Raw genomic sequence first — 17,957 nt, 5'->3', positions numbered from 1 at the left:
AAGCACCATCTAATGTCAGGGAATGAAATTGCATGTTCGCTCGGCTCATCGTCAGCGAAAATCGCCTGGGTGTGAACACAAAAAACGTGACGAAAAACGCTGGCGAATAACGCCTGGCGAATATTCGTCCCGGTGTGTACGGGCCTTTAGTCCTTTTACCCCCCCAACCCCACCCCATGCACACAAACACAAAATCCATTTTAATATTTGGACTTATTAACTGTTAATTTGGAATTGGTGTACAGAATTAGTATTGATGTCCATTCAAGAAAACAATCTAATGTCTACCTTCTCTCCTGCTTCTTTACTTTAGATGGCCATGTCGGGAGCTCAGTTTAGCCAGCAGTATGGTCCGACTGGGGTGCAGCAGATGGGGTCAGCAGTCAACCCTCAACTTCAGAGCAAGGCAGCCATTTCCAACAACTTGCCCCAATTCCATGCCGCTGATCTGAAAGGAGTTGGAAATGTGCCAAATATGGTGAGTCTTTGTCCACCTGAACTAGTTTTTCTTTGTGTTTTTTCCCCTCTGTTGTCTTTTTACTTGTCCTTAGGTCAGAAGTATTTAGAAAGAATGTTCTTACATTTACCGGTACACAGTCTAGGGTAAGGTCAATGACAAGAAGTGAGAGATGTTTTAATCAGCAAGAGGATGCACTTGTTAAAAGAAAAAGTCAATTCAAAATACCAGTTTGGCTCAGAAAAATCTTAATTATTCTATAACTTGCAGAAAAAGCCTAATATGGGTGGAGGTAACTAATTTTACTTTGGCTCAGCTGCAAGTTTTTCTTGCTGTGCATTCAAAGCTGCTGAAAAGAAATGTGTATTTTTCCCTCCAGCAGAGTTTAGCTGATCCCCTGTAGAGCTGTTAGTTTTTTGTGCACCACATTCAAGGGAATACACAGCTTCTGCAGCACTTCTTGGACCTAGGGGGGCTTTCTTCTAAATAACAGACTTACAAAACAGTTATCACTGTTCAGCTCCACCTCTTTCCTGCTCACAAATGCTGCTCCTCCCCTCACTTACAAAGTCATGCATTTAGTTACTGGAGACAGGGAAGCTTGATGGACTTCCCAGTAGTCTTCTAGGCTTTGTAGTAGAACAGTGTTTGCATCGTAAGATATTAGAAGATACCTTGTGATTACCTTCTAGTACCAAAACACAATTAACGTCCCCTGTGACAGAACAAATGAGGTACAGATTAATGTTTACAGATGACATAGTTATACATCATTCAGCCCATTATTTCAGTTTTCAAATGATATAAATTGGTTATCTCTATTATCAAGGCCCAGGATAAAGCCTGACTTAGTTTTAGATTATTAACCATATATTTTTATGCAGTTTTCTTTGACATTTGTCCACACAGATCATTTACTTCATTTTAGTTTGCAATATTTAGTGGGCAATCTAGGACAAAAATACATCAATGATTTAACATGAGCATCATCTGATTACTGATTGTTTTCATATTTTTTTTTAAATCAAAAGGCAGTTCCCTAATATCTGATAATAATCTATAATATTACTGATTTAAAAAAACCAAAAAAAAGTTCATTGTCATGAAGTTGAGTCGTAGCAACTGTACTTAAAACCTTCTTGAATTGAAACTAGACCTGCAAAATAAATCGCAAATTTATCGTTATCACGATATCAAGCTGTGCAGTACGCATATAGCAAAAGTCTGTGAAATAAATGGTTACCTTAAATGTCCTAAAATGATCTTGTGGGAGCTTGAAGTATTTAGGTTGCCAAGGGGGCTACTTTGTGTCAGAGGAAGGCTGGTCTACCTCTTTTAGGATGATTGCAGGTTCGATTCCCACCCCGAAGTGTCCTTGGGCATGACACTAAACCCCACCTTGCCTCTGGTGAAGCCATTAGTGTGTAAATGTGTGAATGGGATTGTGACTTTAAAGCACTTTGGGCCTTCAAGAAAGGTAGAAAAGCATTATACCGGCATATGCCATTTACCATCTAACAGATCAAATAAATCCCTTTTTGCATTTGACCAATCGGATGGACCCCTTCATGTTCTTGACCGATAGGATGGACCCCTTTTATGTTAGATGCTTACCTCCCTATGTTGACTAGGGTTATTTGGCGTGTATAACTATTGACTCTTATTTAAACTGTTGCAGTGAAATGGAAATGATGTTTTGGGTTGTTTTGCTATTTGGTCATGTATATCGTTAAATATAGTTATATCGTCAACGCAATATTAATCACCGATATCACAAATCGCGATTTTTTCTCATATCGTGCAGCCCTAATTGAAACATTTCGCCGCTTATCCAAGTGTCTTGGTCCTGGTTTTGTTTTATGCATTATTGAAATCTTGACGTTTAAAATTGATAGTATTACATTCTTTGCAATTCCAGATGCAGCAACAGGTAGCGTCAATGGGCATGGTTGCTGGAGCTGGTGGTGTGTCAGGAGGCCCAACGGCTGACCCAGAGAAGCGAAAACTTATCCAGCAGCAGCTGGTCTTGCTGCTTCATGCACACAAGTGCCAGCGGCGGGAGCAGGCTAACGGCGAGGTGAGGAGCTGCGCTCTGCCCCACTGCCGCACCATGAAGAACGTACTTAACCACATGACCCACTGCCAGGCTGGCAAGTCCTGCCAAGGTGAGTTAACGTTTTCAGATCTCCAAGTTATTCATCTAACTTAATCTAAATGTCGCAGGCTTTCATTCCTTAAAACAATGTTTACCTGTATGTTCAAAACAAAATGACAAGTGAATATTTTAATAAGCCCAAGATTTTTGCTTATCTGAACTATTATATGGTTTTGAACTTTGATTTCTGCACCGTGTCAGCTTTTGTGATAAATACATGTCTACATTTATTGTTTTATGACATGTTCACCAGATTTGTTTGCATAGTTTTAACATTCAATGGTTTTATTTTTCTATTTTGTCCCAAAGTTTGTGTCCACCATGTTTCTGAAAGTTCTGTTGCATTTGTTTTTATCAGATAATTAAATTGTCAGGTACTACTGGATTATTTATCTTCCTTCAACCTTGTGTTTTGGATTACCTTGGGTTTCTCTCCACAGTGGCTCACTGTGCGTCGTCCAGACAGATAATTTCTCACTGGAAGAACTGTACGAGGCATGACTGCCCAGTGTGCTTACCTTTGAAAAACGCAAGTGACAAGAGGAATCAGCAGCGTGAGTAGCTCCAGCAGCCCTTTTGTCGTTTAGTTCATTCAAATAATGCATTGGAGAAACTGAAAAAGCAGATACAATTTCTTTTTATTGTTTGATTTTTTAAACCAAAATAATGAAAGAAATCTTTAAAACCTGTTAACTGTCAAACAATAGGGATATCCCATATTTTTCAAGGAAGTGTGTAGGATTTAGTGGCGCCACCTGCAGGTTGTGTTTTCCTGTTACAATTCTGTGCTGGCTTGCAGACTGGAAAGTGGAACTATGAGAGGATTCCTGTAGAAAGGCTGGGCTTGTAATCTGATACCTAGGGGAGGGCCTCAGCAGCGGCTGCCATTAGTGGGGGCAGGGTCTGAGGGCAGCACGCTCTTTAATTGGTTAAAAGACCCTGTGACAGATTTAAATCCCCCACAAAGTCGGCATGCTCTCTGTCAGCGATCAACACAGCAGGAAGCAGCTGAGGATTCAGATAGAACCTCAACAAAGACCACATTTAGAGTTATTAAATCAAATTAAACATTTGAGTTTGAAATTTACCTAATATAAGTTAATTCATATATTTTATTTTATTATGCTATTTTTATTTACAAAAGAAAAATTATATTATTTGGAGTAATTGTTTCTCCATAAGACCTGGTTTCTTAATGAATTGACTTTTTTTCTTCCTCTTGTCTCTTCAGCTCTGTTGAGTTCACCTGGGGCTAACCTGCAGAAAGCCATCAATACAGCTGGACCCAGCCAGCCTAGTGCCACAACGATCAGCAGTGGGACATCACACATTGACCCCAGCTCCATGCAGAGGGCCTACGCAGCCCTGGGGCTCCCATATGGTAACCAGTCTTCTGCTCAGGTCCAGGGTCAGGGGCCCGCTCAGCAAAACCCTCCAGGTACCCAGCACCAGCAGCTGCGAAATATGAATGCATTAGGTATGGAGAAATAGACTAGCTAATTATGTGCAGCTATCTGTATTACTATGTTGGTGAACTTTTGGCAAATCTTTTTATTTTTAAGGTGCTAACCAGATGAACCAGATGCCAGGAAATATGGGTACCTCTTCCACAGACCAGAGTGGCTTGCACTCTGACTCGTCTTTACCCTCCACACTACACAAGTGAGTCATCTGTCTTTATTTACTCCATCAAACAATTCTCAGTAAAAAAAAAAACAATCTTCCATTTCTGTTGTTCCAAAACATTGTTCCACAATTTCCTGTGTCTGTTCTGCAGTCAACTGATGACAGATGGGTCAGTATTAGGAGGCATAGGAAACCTGCCCACTGCTACCCCTCTGTCTGCTACGGGGGTAAGGAAGGCCTGGCATGAACACGTCACTCAGGACCTGCGCACCCACCTGGTGCACAAACTGTAAGTACTTTAAGAGTATGAGTGTTTGGAGGAGTTTTGTGATGGCACAAGATGCAAAATGGCATAACGGTTCCTTTTTGTCTTTTTCAGAGTACAAGCCATATTCCCTACCCCAGATCCCGCTGCACTAAAAGACAGGCGAATGGATAACCTGGTGGCTTATGCTCGCAAAGTAGAGGGTGACATGTATGAGTCGGCTAACAGCAGGGTAACTTAAAAACAACACTCACTCCCTACCCCAAATTTGTGTCTGTGTAAAAGATTACATGAAAAATGTCTGAGTTTTTCTTCTTTTTTTTTTTAATCCAGGATGAGTACTATCATTTCCTGGCAGAAAAGATTTACAAGATCCAGAAGGAACTGGAAGAGAAGAGACGCTCACGAGAAAAAGATCGCAACGTTGTGGCCACAGCCAGGTCACAGCAGCCTGGATTGCCTCAGCCCAACACCATGTGCCCGGCACAACCTGTTCGGCCTCCAAGTTAGTACCTCAGCGTCTTTAAACTCTGAACTTAACTTTGACAAGAACATTAAATGGCCATGTCTGCCTGCAGATGGACCTGTTTCTATGCCCAACATGCCAAATCAAATGATGAACCGCATGCAGGTGCCTCAAGGTATGAGTTTTGTCATTGCACTTTCAGCAATTGTTACCATGAAAAATAAATCTCTTCTGGAAAAAATACATTTGTTTGTTTCTGTTTTTTTTTCCAATTCCAAAAACATAAAAGTAAAGAAACTGGAATGAAACTATTTTGTCCCACCTGTGTGTAATTGGTTAAGTGCTCAGACAGCTAAACACTTCAGAGCTCGCAGCAGGCTCTTTTCCAGCCCGTTAGGAAATAGATTATTAAATTACAGTCATTCCCAAGTATCTGGAACAGGTGTATAATTGTGTGCATGCGTTCCCGCAGGAATCAACCATTTTAATCCAATGACGATGCAGAATCCACAGATGCCTCAGGCACCCATGGGAGCGCGGGCCCCTTCTCCAATGAGCCATCCACAGCAAATGAACATGCCCCCTGTTCAACCAGTGAGACATTTTTTTTTTTACAATTTTCATGTCATTAGTAGCTTTACAACTTGGTATGATGTTTTAGCTTTGTTTTATTTGCTCAAAGATTTTCTTGATTGTTGCATTATTGGAATTAAAATGACAGTCGATTTGTATATAGGTTTATTCATTTACTATCACAGTTATATTTTATGATTGGTGTGAATGTTTCAGATGTTCTGTAAATATCCTACCCTATCTTTATTTTGTTTTATTTTATTTAACCTTTTAACCTTTTGGCATTCAGAGCGAACAGCAAAGTAAATCTCATTGTACAGAGAAACCTGTTTCCTTACAGTGCATATGACAATGTATCCTTATGCTATTGTAAATTGCATAAACACAGACACCGCTCCATGTAGCATTTTTGGACAGGCAGCGAGCAGAGGATTGGCCCCGCAGCCAAAGGAGGGCTGCCGACGTGAATTTGTCGTGCAAATCTCGTTTGGTGTGAACGCAGCCTACAGTAACGTGAAAGAAAAAATTACAAAACAACAGCATGTGAGCTACTTTGGAAACAATCAGCTCCAGAAGCTCATAATTTGGAATTTTCATATTTATGTGTTTAAATACATAGACTTTAAATCCGGCTTTAAATTGAAAATTACAGTTATTTTGAATTAAATGGTTACATTTAGATGGACGCGCAAGATTACAAGATGATGAAAAGTTCAGCTTTCATTTTTCGTTCAGCAGCTTGTTGAATTGGACACACGTGTTTGTAGTTATGTCAACAGCGCCGCAGCGCGCCGTGTATCAACATCTGAACGGTGTGCCGGTCAATCGTGATCTAGGTATTGGGCACACATGTTGTAGAGCACCGGTCCCCACCTTTATTGTGCCACGGACCAGTTTGATGTCTGGCAAAATTCTCACGGACCGGTATGAGATATGTCGCGGACACACACTGCAGCAACGCCACAATAGAGGCAGAGACACGTGATAAGACGTACTCTGCACTTTTATTATGACAAAGCATTGTACATCGCACAGGTGTCATCATCCGCTCCCCTTCCCACACTCATGGTGCTAAAAAGAAGTAAACACAACAGGAAGAAATAACTAAGGGTGAGACAACATAACTGCCACCCGTGCTCAACCCTATTTTGACCAAAGCAGGCAAAGGGGATTGATGCCTGCTCCGACAGTAACCCCTGGCTGGAGCCTACAGAACTCCGACATCAGACAAAACGTGCACGTGACCGACACTACAGTACAACAAAGTGATATGATATGACCTGCATGAAAACCGTGGTATTTTCTAATCATGACAATAAAAATGAATTATGACATGAGCAACGTTCTCTCTGCCTGCAACACTCTCTGGTCGCTAATCGCTATGATAACATTTAAACATGCCTTCAAAATAAGTGCATGGAAAATCCGACTCACCACAATGCTGAATGGTGCGTGGGAATCTCCCATTGGGATAAATTCGTATTTTAAGTAGGACTCCTGATACTGTCTATTAAATGTAGCTTTATTTTTTGGGAGTTGAAGGCTCGTCTTCTGTCTCCTGGCAGGGCCTTTTTCCCTTGGAAAAGGAATTTTCCGAAAGCGTTTGTTTTTTACTAATTTTGCTAGCTTCTGGGTTTTATTTTAGCGGTATCCTATCACGTGACCGAGAAGAGCGAATTGGCCTGCGTCAAGAGTGACATAGACAGATGTAACAGAGAAGCTGGCAATTTTCCAAAATAAAACATCTTTCAGATTCCGAAATAAATAAAACGGAAGTCATGTAAGTTATTTATTCTTTCTGTGTGGCCCGGTACCAAATGACCCACGGACTGGTCCGCGGCCCGGGGGGTGGGGACCGCTGTTGTAGAGTATTTGTAGACTCTAATTCTAGATTGCGTTTCTTTATTGGGGAAAAGGTTAAGGGGCTTTTAATCTCAGAATGACAAAAAATCATATGCCCACAGATTTTCTGATATTTATGAAGCACATTTTTAGTGCTATGATTTTACTTTGACTTTATATTTTTCTCTTCTTTTGGCTGTCTTTTTATTATTACTATTACTATTTGGACACAAAAGCATCAACAGGAAAAAATATACTTCCATGCCTTACGCTGGTCCTAATTCATTTCTGGACAGGCTGCCTGATGGCTAATGAATAGTCTGTAGTGTAAGTCACAGCTTGGCTTACAGCCAGTTTTGTTCCGTCTGTCTGCATACTGTTGCCATTTCCTTTCATTGAGTGTGGTGTACAGTTGTAGGTTTACAACTGTAATTGGAGTTTATTAAACTGCATTCTAATAATAAGTTATTCGGAGATGGATAATTATTTTTGTATTGATTCATCTACTTTATGTTTTATCATTTAGATGGGCGTGTCTCCAACAGGGATCTCTCACAATCAAGGAGTAATGAGTAGTCATACTAATAACATGGTGTCTCAGCAACCCAACCAAGTCCAGTTCATGCCACAGGGCCAGTTTCAAAGTTCCACTAGCGGTGCAATGAATGTGAATGTAGGCTCGGGACAGGCCATGTCACAAGCCGCTGCTGCACAGGTGAGAGGATTTGTTCTCTTGTTAGCATGCCGTTTCTGTGATTGTGAAATCTTGTGCATTAGTGATGCTGTGGTATTGGTGTTTAATTGTAAAGGTAACAATATGACCACTTTGTTCCAGCAACCTCAAAACTCTAGTCTCCCTATGAATGCACTGGGCTCTCTCGGTTCCCAGCTACCCCCTGGCCCCACAGCTCAACCCCCCTTGGGTACCACTCCTCCACCTAATGCCTCAGCCACCCTGCAGCCTCACCAGCAGCAAACACCCCATGCTGCTGCACAGGCTCAGGTGCCTCGGCCTTCCACTCCTAGCTCCTCCATGGGGTCCTCTTTCACCCCATCTCACATACCCAATAGCCTTCCTCGCCCGCCCTCAACCATGGGCCCCCCATCTGTCCCCTCTCAGCCTGTGACCCCCCAGCAGCCCCAACCCGAACCCCCCAGTCAGATGCAGCAGTGCACTTCAGTGCAGGCACAGCACCCCAGCACCCCGGTGAGACACCAGTTCTTTTCCTCCACGCTTCTAATTCCTTACGTCTTTGTAGACTCAAATTAAACCACCTGACCTGTCTTTGAAGTCTTTATCTGTGTCAATTCAATTTAATAAAGAAATGATTGTGATTAGTGCCTGATTTCCCTCTAATAGTTGTCCCAGGCGGCAGCGAGTGTAGATAACAGGGTGCCTACTCCGGGCTCTGTGGCTGAGCCTGGCTCCCACCCGGTTCTGCCTGACATGAATGGCACTGAAGTCAAGTCAGTAAAGAATGAAGAAGATGAAAATTGCATCGAGAAGAAACCAGATGATATAAAAATGGAGGTAAGTGCTGATATTAATATGTAGATTTGTGGTCACTGGGTTAGATTAGTTGATTGGTCTCTAAATGCCAGGGGGACTATTGTGAAATGTAACCTCAGGCAGCAACAAGCTTTTCTCACATCTACAGAATAACAGAGTATAAACTCTAAATTTGTCTCTTTTTTACAGGTAACTAGTTTTCTACCTGTTGGTTGCTAAATATATGTTTTTGTTTGTACAGCAGGACGATGAAACCAAACCCTCAGTTGTAAAAAAGGAGGAGCCAGATGCAGCTAAACCAAAGCAGGAACCAATGGAAGCAGAGCCGGCGATTAAAACAGAGGTGAAGACGGAACCCAAAGAAGAGGAGGAAGGTGGAGCGAACAGCACATCAACCTCTCAGAATCACAAAAAGAGTAAGCCCAATTTAAGCCCAACTTTTTCTTTTGAAAATAATCTACCGATAAGAACTTTGTGCTTCTAACACTTAACATCTGTTTTGAAGATCCACAGTGTAAAGCCCAGATGCTTCGTAATAGTTTTTTGAGGAAGTATAGACCAGAAGCATAAATTTGCTTCTATTTTTCATCATTCTACCTGTTTAGGTCATTTGTTGCTGCAGATGCAGCATTTATAGTCTGCTTAATGTCCAACATAAACTGTTTTTTGTCTAGTTTTTAAACCTGAAGAACTGAGACAAGCCCTCATGCCAACACTGGAGGCCCTCTACAGACAGGACCCAGAGTCCCTGCCCTTCCGTCAACCTGTGGACCCTATGTTGTTGGGCATTCCTGTGAGTCTCCACATTTTAATAATATATTCCCTTATTTTAACATGATAATAATTATTAAAAGAATTGTTCTTTTAAAAACTTAATAAGTCGAGCTTTTGTCTTGCAGGACTATTTTGACATTGTGAAAAACCCTATTGACCTATCCACCATCAAGCGCAAGTTGGACACTGGTCAGTACCAGGAGCCATGGCAGTATGTGGAAGACGTGTGGCTCATGTTCAACAACGCCTGGCTGTACAACCGTAAAACATCTCGGGTTTACAAGTACTGCACCAAACTGGCAGAAGTCTTTGAAGTAGAGATCGATCCCGTCATGCAGTCCCTTGGCTACTGCTGTGGTAGAAAGGTGAGAGACTGGAAGTCAAAAGAAACTGAGAAGAAGAAAAAAAAGAGCAAAAGCAGGGAAACATATTTTCTATTGATCCTATCGGCCTTCACATGTTTGTGTTTACTGGCTGCTAATGAATTCACAGTGACATGTGAGTGCTTTCTCGGTTATTCCCACAGTATGAATTCTCACCTCAGACGTTGTGTTGCTATGGCAAACAGTTGTGCACCATCTCCAGGGATGGCACCTACTACAGCTATCAAAACAGGTAAAGTGCAAACTAAACATTCCCTGCATTAGAGTCCCTTAAACAGTGTCCCTTAGAAATAAAACCTAATACCTCTCCACACATCTGCCAATCCTCATTTATACATTTTTATGGGGGTCCTATCAGATTTACTGACCATAGTGATTGTCCACTGACTTCTCTTTTTTCTTTTTTACTAATCTGGCTCAAAAGCACCCCCTTGCGTGCAAAGGCCGCTATTGCAGCTCCTCTAATGATAGCTCTTACCTTTTAACTTGATAGCAAATACAGAGTTGATGCATATGTCAGACGTCAAAGCAGAATGTTGAAATAATCATAGCAATATCCCAGGAGAGGATTAGGAAAATGTTTTAAATTTGTTTAAACTATGATGTTGCTTTCTATGGATTGACTAGCATGGGAAATGCTCGATGCGTCATCTTTGGAGGGACTTATAACATGAAATATTTGTTTATTTTTGTGATAGATATTTTTGCATGTATTTTTCGCATGATCATCCCATAATCATCTTAGGCACCCTTCTTACACTCTCACCTGTTCATTATGCATGATGTTTACGGCATGGTTTACAATAGTAACGTACTATTTTGTTGTGGATGTTTCGTTTTGATTGTTTAGCATGCTGTAGATGTCTCAGAAAATTCATTAAATGTTGGGAATCTCATTAACATCATCCTTAAGCATGTTTCCTTCATTGTTTTAGTGTGGCTGATGGGCTGAATCCCGACCATTTCAGTTGTTACTAACCTGTATCTCTGCCTGTGTGTATGTGTGTTTGTTGTCATGTCTGTCTGCCCATCCCCGGTCCTTGGTTGTTGCTCCATTCACTCCACATTCCTGTGCCTGTTCTCCGGTTTACCTGTGCTGCTACTGTGTGCTGGGTGCAGTTCACCCAAATATGGCCTTATTGCTGACAGGTATCACTTCTGTGAGAAGTGCTTCAATGAGATCCAGGGCAACAGTGTGACCCTGGGGGACGATCCTGCACAACCACAGACGTAAGTTGACCCTGCCGGTGCTGATGGTCGCGTTTGCATCTAAGGGTTTGGTTTTGTGGATAAATGTTTCAGTCACAGCATCCATCTTGAGCGTGCATTTCCTGTTTCTCTTTCTGATCAGTGTGATATCGAAAGAACAGTTTGAAAAGAAGAAAAATGACACATTGGACCCAGAACCGTGAGTTTATTTTGACTGGTTGCCATGTTAATATATGTGACTCTTCTTTACATGTTTTTAAAAAATGAAATGAATGTGTTTGTCTTTTTCTAGGTTTGTTGAATGTAAAGATTGTGAAAGAAAAATGCATCAGATATGTGTGCTACACTATGAAGTCATTTGGCCATCAGGGTAAGTCTAGTTACTGTGACAGCTATTTTTGGTGAAAGTATTCAATTTGTGGTTGAATTCCTTTCTATACAAATAGAAGTTTAAAACTTAGCAGCTGTTTATTTTTCCAGTTTCATCTGTGACAACTGCCTAAAGAAGTCTGGCAAGACAAAAAAAGAAAACAAGTTCTCAGCTCGAAGTCAGTTATAAAAATGTTATTAACTTTTAAATATAAAGAAAAAAAACTCATAAATAGTCTAACATATATTTGTCTTTTGGCAGGGTTGCAGACTACCAGGCTAGGGACATACATCGAGGACAGAGTCAACAAATACTTGAAGCGACAAAACCACCCAGAAGCTGGTGAAGTGTTTGTGCGGGTTGTTGCTAGCTCTGATAAATCAGTCGATGTTAAGCCCGGCATGAAGTCGAGGTGAGGTCCATATTTGCTTCTCCTCTTAACATAATTGAGAGCCTTGTCTCAGGACTGTTCAGAAAGCAGCTTTCTCGAGTAAAAAACTAATTTTAGCTTGTTACATTAACTTAATCACAGAGGTGTACCATTCTAAGGAACCCTTTTGAAGAGCAGTCATCATATTTGTTTTTTGTGTTTTTGCTGGCAGGTTTGTAGACTCAGGCGAGATGATGGAAAACTTCCCTTACAGAACCAAAGCACTTTTTGCATTTGAGGAAATAGACGGTGTGGACGTTTGTTTCTTCGGCATGCACGTCCAGGAATATGGCTCTGATTGTCCTTTTCCAAACACCAGGTAACAATACAATTCAAAAACACCTTAAAATAATACTGCAAACATTTATTTTCACAAAACTTTGTTGGCATTAACTTAAATTATTATTAAAATGGTAGATGAAGATGGCTAATTCATTTTTTCTGAATAGCATCAAATAATAAGCCTTTTTTGTTTTATAAATTGCTAAAAGGATCTTTCTATTGTTTTATTTTAAAAAAAATCTTATTTTTTAAACTTTATGTACCAAATAAAGTGTTTTTAGTTTTTTTTCTCGTTTTTTTTGGGGGGAGGGGGGGTCAATAATGTAATGTATACATTTAGTATTTCCTAGTAAAATGTGATGAATTTTGAATGTTAATTGTTCTTCTTTTAACTTTTACTGATATGTTAACTGTTTCTATATTGCTTCCCTCTCAAGGAAAATGAGAGCTTGCTCTCAGTTGGCCTCCCTGTAGAAATAAAGCTTCTTTTCCTCTCCTTCCAATCAGAGTTTTGTTTTTGTCTTTCAGGCGGGTTTACATATCATACCTTGACAGTGTTCACTTCTTCAAGCCACGTTTGCTAAGGACTGCAGTGTACCATGAGATCCTAATAGGTTACCTGGAGTATGTAAAGAAACTTGGGTGGGTGCAAACTAACATTGTGGTTTTCCCCTTCAGACGGACATATGCACAACAGTTGCTGATAAAAAATAGCTTATAATGTTTTATTTTTTAATCAGGTATGTGATGGGTCACATTTGGGCTTGTCCTCCAAGTGAAGGAGATGACTACATTTTCCACTGCCACCCTCCTGACCAGAAAATCCCAAAGCCCAAAAGGCTCCAAGAGTGGTACCGCAAGATGCTGGACAAAGCTTTTGCTGAGCGGATTTTGCATGATTACAAGGTCAGAAACCCCTCAGAAATGGTTCATTAGATAATATTTTTTTTAATGTTTGAAATATTTTTGCTGTTCCATCTGTCAGAATATTAACAATTTTTTTTTTAACTTTGAGTATTTTGGTGGAAACCACATGCATTTCTTATGCATATAAATCAATGTCCATACATCCTGATTTTGTGATCAAATCAATTTGTGATGCAGAATTGGCAAATTTCCTTGGAGTGGCTTAAATTCTACTCCATCTGTAAAGTGCTCCCGCACTGTGCAATGATGTAATTCATGTGTGAATATGTAGTCATGCCAAAATGCAACTTACTCTCCTCTAATGAGAGCATGTTTGTTTGTTTCAGGACATTTTCAAGCAGGCTACAGAAGATAGGCTGACGAGTGCCAATGAGCTGCCGTACTTCGAAGGAGACTTTTGGCCTAATGTACTGGAGGAGAGCATTAAGGAGCTGGAGCAGGAGGAGGAGGAAAGGAAAAAAGAGGAGAACACAGCCTCTTCTGAGACTACAGAGGTATGTTAACATGAAGAACATTACATTTTTGTCACAAGATCATTATGAACCCAGTGATTAAAAAGACTTAAGATTTAAACATGATTGGATATTTCATCTGTGAAAGCTCCGGCTGCTACAGGATTGTTTGCCACTCTTTACTCTAATTACATTATCGGATCCTCATGTGTCTTTGTTACAGGGGGCCCAGGCTGACAGCAAGAATGCCAAAAAGAAGAACAACAAGAAAACCAACAAGAACAAAAGCAGTCTTAGTCGGGCCAATAAGAAAAAACCCGGGATGCCAAATGTGGCCAATGATCTGTCACAAAAACTTTACGCCACAATGGAAAAACATAAGGAGGTGGGTCAACTTCCCATCTGCAACTTTCTTTTGTCCTGAGACTAAAATACTCTTCTTTTTCCAGCCCACTTTTGTTTATTTAAGGGTTTCACAGCAATGTACTTGTCTCATGGAGTCACTGTCATTAAGGAAAAATATGTATCTCTCAATTACATGGAGTTGTTCTTGACGCTCGAGACTAACAAACTTTGTGTGCCTCAGGTGTTTTTTGTCATACACCTCCATGCTGGGCCCGTCATCAACACCTTGCCGCCCATTATGGACCCAGACCCCCTGCTTACTTGTGACCTCATGGATGGCCGTGATGCCTTTTTGACTTTGGCCAGGGACAAGCACTGGGAGTTCAGCTCGCTGAGGAGATGCAAGTGGAGTACAATGTGCATGTTGGTGGAGCTGCACAACCAGGGCCAGGACCGCTTTGTTTACACTTGCAATGAGTGCAAGCATCACGTGGAAACCCGCTGGCATTGCACTGTTTGTGAGGTAAAAAAAACACTTGACATCATAAATGTTTCTATACTTTTTATATATAAAACTTTCCACTTAAATGACATTTAACTTTCATGTGCTCCTTTCACGTGTCATCAGGATTATGACCTATGCATTAACTGCTACAAGACCAAGGGCCATGAGCATCAGATGGTGAAATGGGGCCTAGGCTTGGACGATGACAGCAACGGTCAGGGTGGGGAGGCCTCCAAGAGCCCACAGGAGAATCGGCGTCTCAGCATCCAGCGCTGCATCCAGTCCCTTGTCCACGCCTGCCAATGCCGCAACGCCAACTGCTCGCTGTCGTCATGTCAGAAGATGAAGAGGGTAGTTCAGCACACCAAGGGCTGCAAGCGCAAGACCAATGGTGGCTGTCCGGTTTGCAAACAGCTTATTGCTTTATGTTGTTATCATGCCAAGCACTGTCAGGAGAACAAATGTCCAGTTCCATTCTGTCTCAACATTAAGCAAAAGCTCCATCAGCAGCAGCTGCAGCACAGGCTGCATCAGGCTCAAATGATGCGCCGCAGAATGGCCACTATGGCTGGAAGAGGAATGCCGATGCCATCTCCACCTACCTCCACTGCCCTGGACACCCCAAATTCTCTGCAGCAGCCTAATACCCCCCAGACTCCCCAGCCCATGCCTAACCAACCCCAACAGCAACCACCAAACCCTGCCAACATTGCCCAGGGGTTCCCCGGTAATGGTCGCGGTAGTCAGCCCACAACGCCTGTTCCACAGGGTAAACCTGGGCCTCCGTCGTCCCCACTCCATCAGCAGCTGTCCCCAATGCCAAACATGCCACACCAACAGCAGCCTCCGCCTCCACAGCAACAGCAGCAACTGCTGGCAGCCCAGAAAGTGGCTCATGAGATCCAGATGGTAGCCAAGGCAAAGCAGCTGCAGACAAATTATGCTATGAACGGGATGCACATGAACCACTCTCGTATGATGGGGCCTGGGCCAAACCAGATGCAGATGGTGCAAGGGCCACGGGGTCCCCAGGTGATGCCGGCTATGCAGCAAGGCCAGTGGAACCCTGGCATGCAGAAGCCCCAGGGTTCTCAGCCACAAGTCCCTCCCCAGCAAGGTCCCATGGTTTCTCAACAGGCTCAGGGAACCCCAATGCTACAGCCGGGTCAGCTCATGCAGAGGCCCATGATGCCACAGCAACACGGTCTTCAAATGCCTGGGGTCATGCCTTCCCAGATGCCCTCGCAACAGGGCATGACACAACAGCAACAGAACATGCCCCGGGGAATACCAAGCAACATCACTCAAAATGCCCTGCAGGAATTACTGCACTTCCTCAAATCTCCCAGCTCTCCGCACCAACAGCAGCAGGTCCTGACCATCTTAAAGTCGAACCCACACCTCATGGCTGCTTTCATCAAACAGAGAACGGCAAAGTACCAGGCCAGCCAGCAACCACAGCAGCAGCAGCAGCAGCAGGCGCAGCAGCAGCAGAACCCACAGGCCATGATGGGCTCCCAGGCTGGAATGCAGGTTATGTCATCAATGGCAAACCAGGTGCCCAGACCGGGGATTTCTCCCCAGCAGCAACCTCGGCAGCCGGCAGGACCACAGGGCATGATGTCCATAGGTCCTCAAGGCCAGATGATGAATCCTGCTCAAAATGGAAACCCCCAGCTGTACCGCAGGCAGCAGATGTTCAGGATGCAGCAAATGCAGTCACAGGGAGGCTTGAATCAGGTCCACGGTCAGTTTCCTCCCCAGCAGACGGGACAAGCAAACTTCTCCCAGATCTGTATGCAGCAGCAAATGACTATGCAAGGAGGCGGGGGACCCATGAGCCAGCTCCCTCCTACATCCCAAATGGGGCAACCTGGCATGGGCGTCGACAGCTCCAGGATGGTCCTCCAACAGCGCTTGCTTCAGCCCCAACAGATGAAGCAGCAGATGGGCTCTCCAGCACAGGCTAACTCCATGAGTCCGCAGCCTCATATGCTACAAGGCCAAGCCCCGGGAGTAGCTCACCTACAGGGCCAAACCATGGCCAACACCCTGGGAAATCAAGTGCGCTCCCCCGCCCCGGTCCAGTCCCCACGGCCGCCATCACAACAGGCTCCTCATTCCGGCTCCTCCCCACGAATACAACCACATCCATCGCCTCAACATGCAGCTCTACACTCCAACTCTCCACATCCCAGCCTCGCTCCCATGTCTGGCTCCATGGAGCAAGGGCACATGGGAACACCTGAGCAGAGCGCCATGCTCCCACAGCTGAACACACCAAATCGAGGGGCTTTAGGAAACGACATGGGCATGGTGGGTGACACAACCGGAGACACTCTGGAAAAATTTGTTGAAGGATTGTAGCATTTTAAGAAAGAGGACTCGTTTTCAACTGAAAGGTTTTCTACCGACTTATGTAAAAAGAAAGAAATACAAACAAATGAGTCTTAAAAGGCCTCTGGACTGTGAACTTTCCTTTAGCAATTAACTACTTTTTTCCTAAACCAGAATGATTTACATGCGCTGGGGAAAAGGACAGAAATCAAATTTTGGTTCAGATCAGCTTTGCAAGAGTTTACCCATGTCATTGTGTTTTAATTTGTTTTTCAGTTGATCTACATTTGACTTTTGAAAAAAAAAAATTGGAAACAAAAATATTTTGTTGTATTCTTTTTTGTACTTTTGCAAATTAATATTGTACTTGTGTTGAGGAGTATGTAAAATTGCTTGGGAGTTTTCTGCCAGGTTTGACCTCTTGTTTAGTTTCCTTGTTCCTGGCTAATTTATTCAAATAATACACCCTTTTTTGAGATAACTGCCTTTGGGAAAGCCTTAATTTCTTTCCTGGTTGCAGAGTCTAATAGAGATTTACTTATTTGTATAGATCTACACTTCGTATTGCACACACAAACACATCATGCTGGTAAGAAAGACACCTGCTTTAAAGCTTGTAATGTTAATATGTGCCAGATTTCTTTTTTTTTCACTGGCCATGGCTCAGCGTTTTGCTGGCAGATTTTCCTACATTGCTTTGTTTGTTTTTACATTTAAAGAATTGTCTATGTATTGAACCTCTTTTGCCTGTGGTGGGAAATTCCATTGTTTGACTGCTGATTTGTGTTCAGAGAGTTTTGTGCATCTTTTTCTCTTCCATTAAACTTGAATTGATGAGGAACTATTCTCCAATGTAAATCAAGCAGCTAGACAGTACTGTAAATATGGTATGAATAGAAAATAAGAATGAAATCAGATGTATAAACTGGTTCAAATGGCTCATTTCATATTTCTATATCATATTGTTAAATAAACCTGTGTGCCACAGACTTGGTTTGTATTTATTTTAATGGTGAAACAAAGAAAATTCAAGCTTACATTGCAATGTA

The 17,957-nt window shown here is 42.4% G+C and overlaps 1 protein-coding gene across 4 annotated transcripts in view; it reads left to right on the top strand.

Moving 5' to 3' along the window:
- The window catches only part of crebbpb (CREB binding lysine acetyltransferase b), a 36,947-nt gene extending 19,050 nt beyond the window's left edge, over positions 1-17,897 (top strand). The window contains exons 3-31 of one of the 4 annotated variants that reach the window (XM_011478183.4): positions 314-478; positions 2,376-2,622; positions 3,053-3,166; positions 3,844-4,089; positions 4,175-4,274; positions 4,390-4,527; positions 4,618-4,735; positions 4,837-5,008; positions 5,082-5,144; positions 5,442-5,563; positions 7,911-8,099; positions 8,220-8,591; positions 8,745-8,915; positions 9,136-9,310; positions 9,569-9,687; positions 9,794-10,033; positions 10,195-10,283; positions 11,201-11,281; positions 11,403-11,459; positions 11,553-11,630; positions 11,741-11,808; positions 11,892-12,042; positions 12,233-12,379; positions 12,871-12,984; positions 13,083-13,248; positions 13,596-13,763; positions 13,945-14,106; positions 14,308-14,589; positions 14,695-17,897. In XM_011478183.4, coding sequence (XP_011476485.1) covers positions 314-478; positions 2,376-2,622; positions 3,053-3,166; positions 3,844-4,089; positions 4,175-4,274; positions 4,390-4,527; positions 4,618-4,735; positions 4,837-5,008; positions 5,082-5,144; positions 5,442-5,563; positions 7,911-8,099; positions 8,220-8,591; positions 8,745-8,915; positions 9,136-9,310; positions 9,569-9,687; positions 9,794-10,033; positions 10,195-10,283; positions 11,201-11,281; positions 11,403-11,459; positions 11,553-11,630; positions 11,741-11,808; positions 11,892-12,042; positions 12,233-12,379; positions 12,871-12,984; positions 13,083-13,248; positions 13,596-13,763; positions 13,945-14,106; positions 14,308-14,589; positions 14,695-16,938 — 6,558 coding nt within the window. In that variant the 3' untranslated portion in view covers positions 16,939-17,897. Of the gene's footprint in view, positions 1-313; positions 479-2,375; positions 2,623-3,052; positions 3,167-3,843; positions 4,090-4,174; positions 4,275-4,389; positions 4,528-4,617; positions 4,736-4,836; positions 5,009-5,081; positions 5,145-5,441; positions 5,564-7,910; positions 8,100-8,219; positions 8,592-8,744; positions 8,916-9,135; positions 9,311-9,568; positions 9,688-9,793; positions 10,034-10,194; positions 10,284-11,170; positions 11,282-11,402; positions 11,460-11,552; positions 11,631-11,740; positions 11,809-11,891; positions 12,043-12,232; positions 12,380-12,870; positions 12,985-13,082; positions 13,249-13,595; positions 13,764-13,944; positions 14,107-14,307; positions 14,590-14,694 lie in introns of all 4 variants that reach the window. The other 3 variants (XM_020705306.3, XM_078951613.1, XM_020705307.3) reach the window with 3 other exon arrangements.
- The last annotated feature ends 60 nt before the right edge of the window (positions 17,898-17,957 follow it).

Source organism: Oryzias latipes, chromosome 8 (assembly GCF_053564925.1).
Source record: "Oryzias latipes strain Hd-rR chromosome 8, Olatipes_Hd-rR_3.1".
Lineage (NCBI taxonomy): Eukaryota > Metazoa > Chordata > Actinopteri > Beloniformes > Adrianichthyidae > Oryzias > Oryzias latipes.
This window is presented reverse-complemented; position numbering and strand designations above follow the sequence as displayed.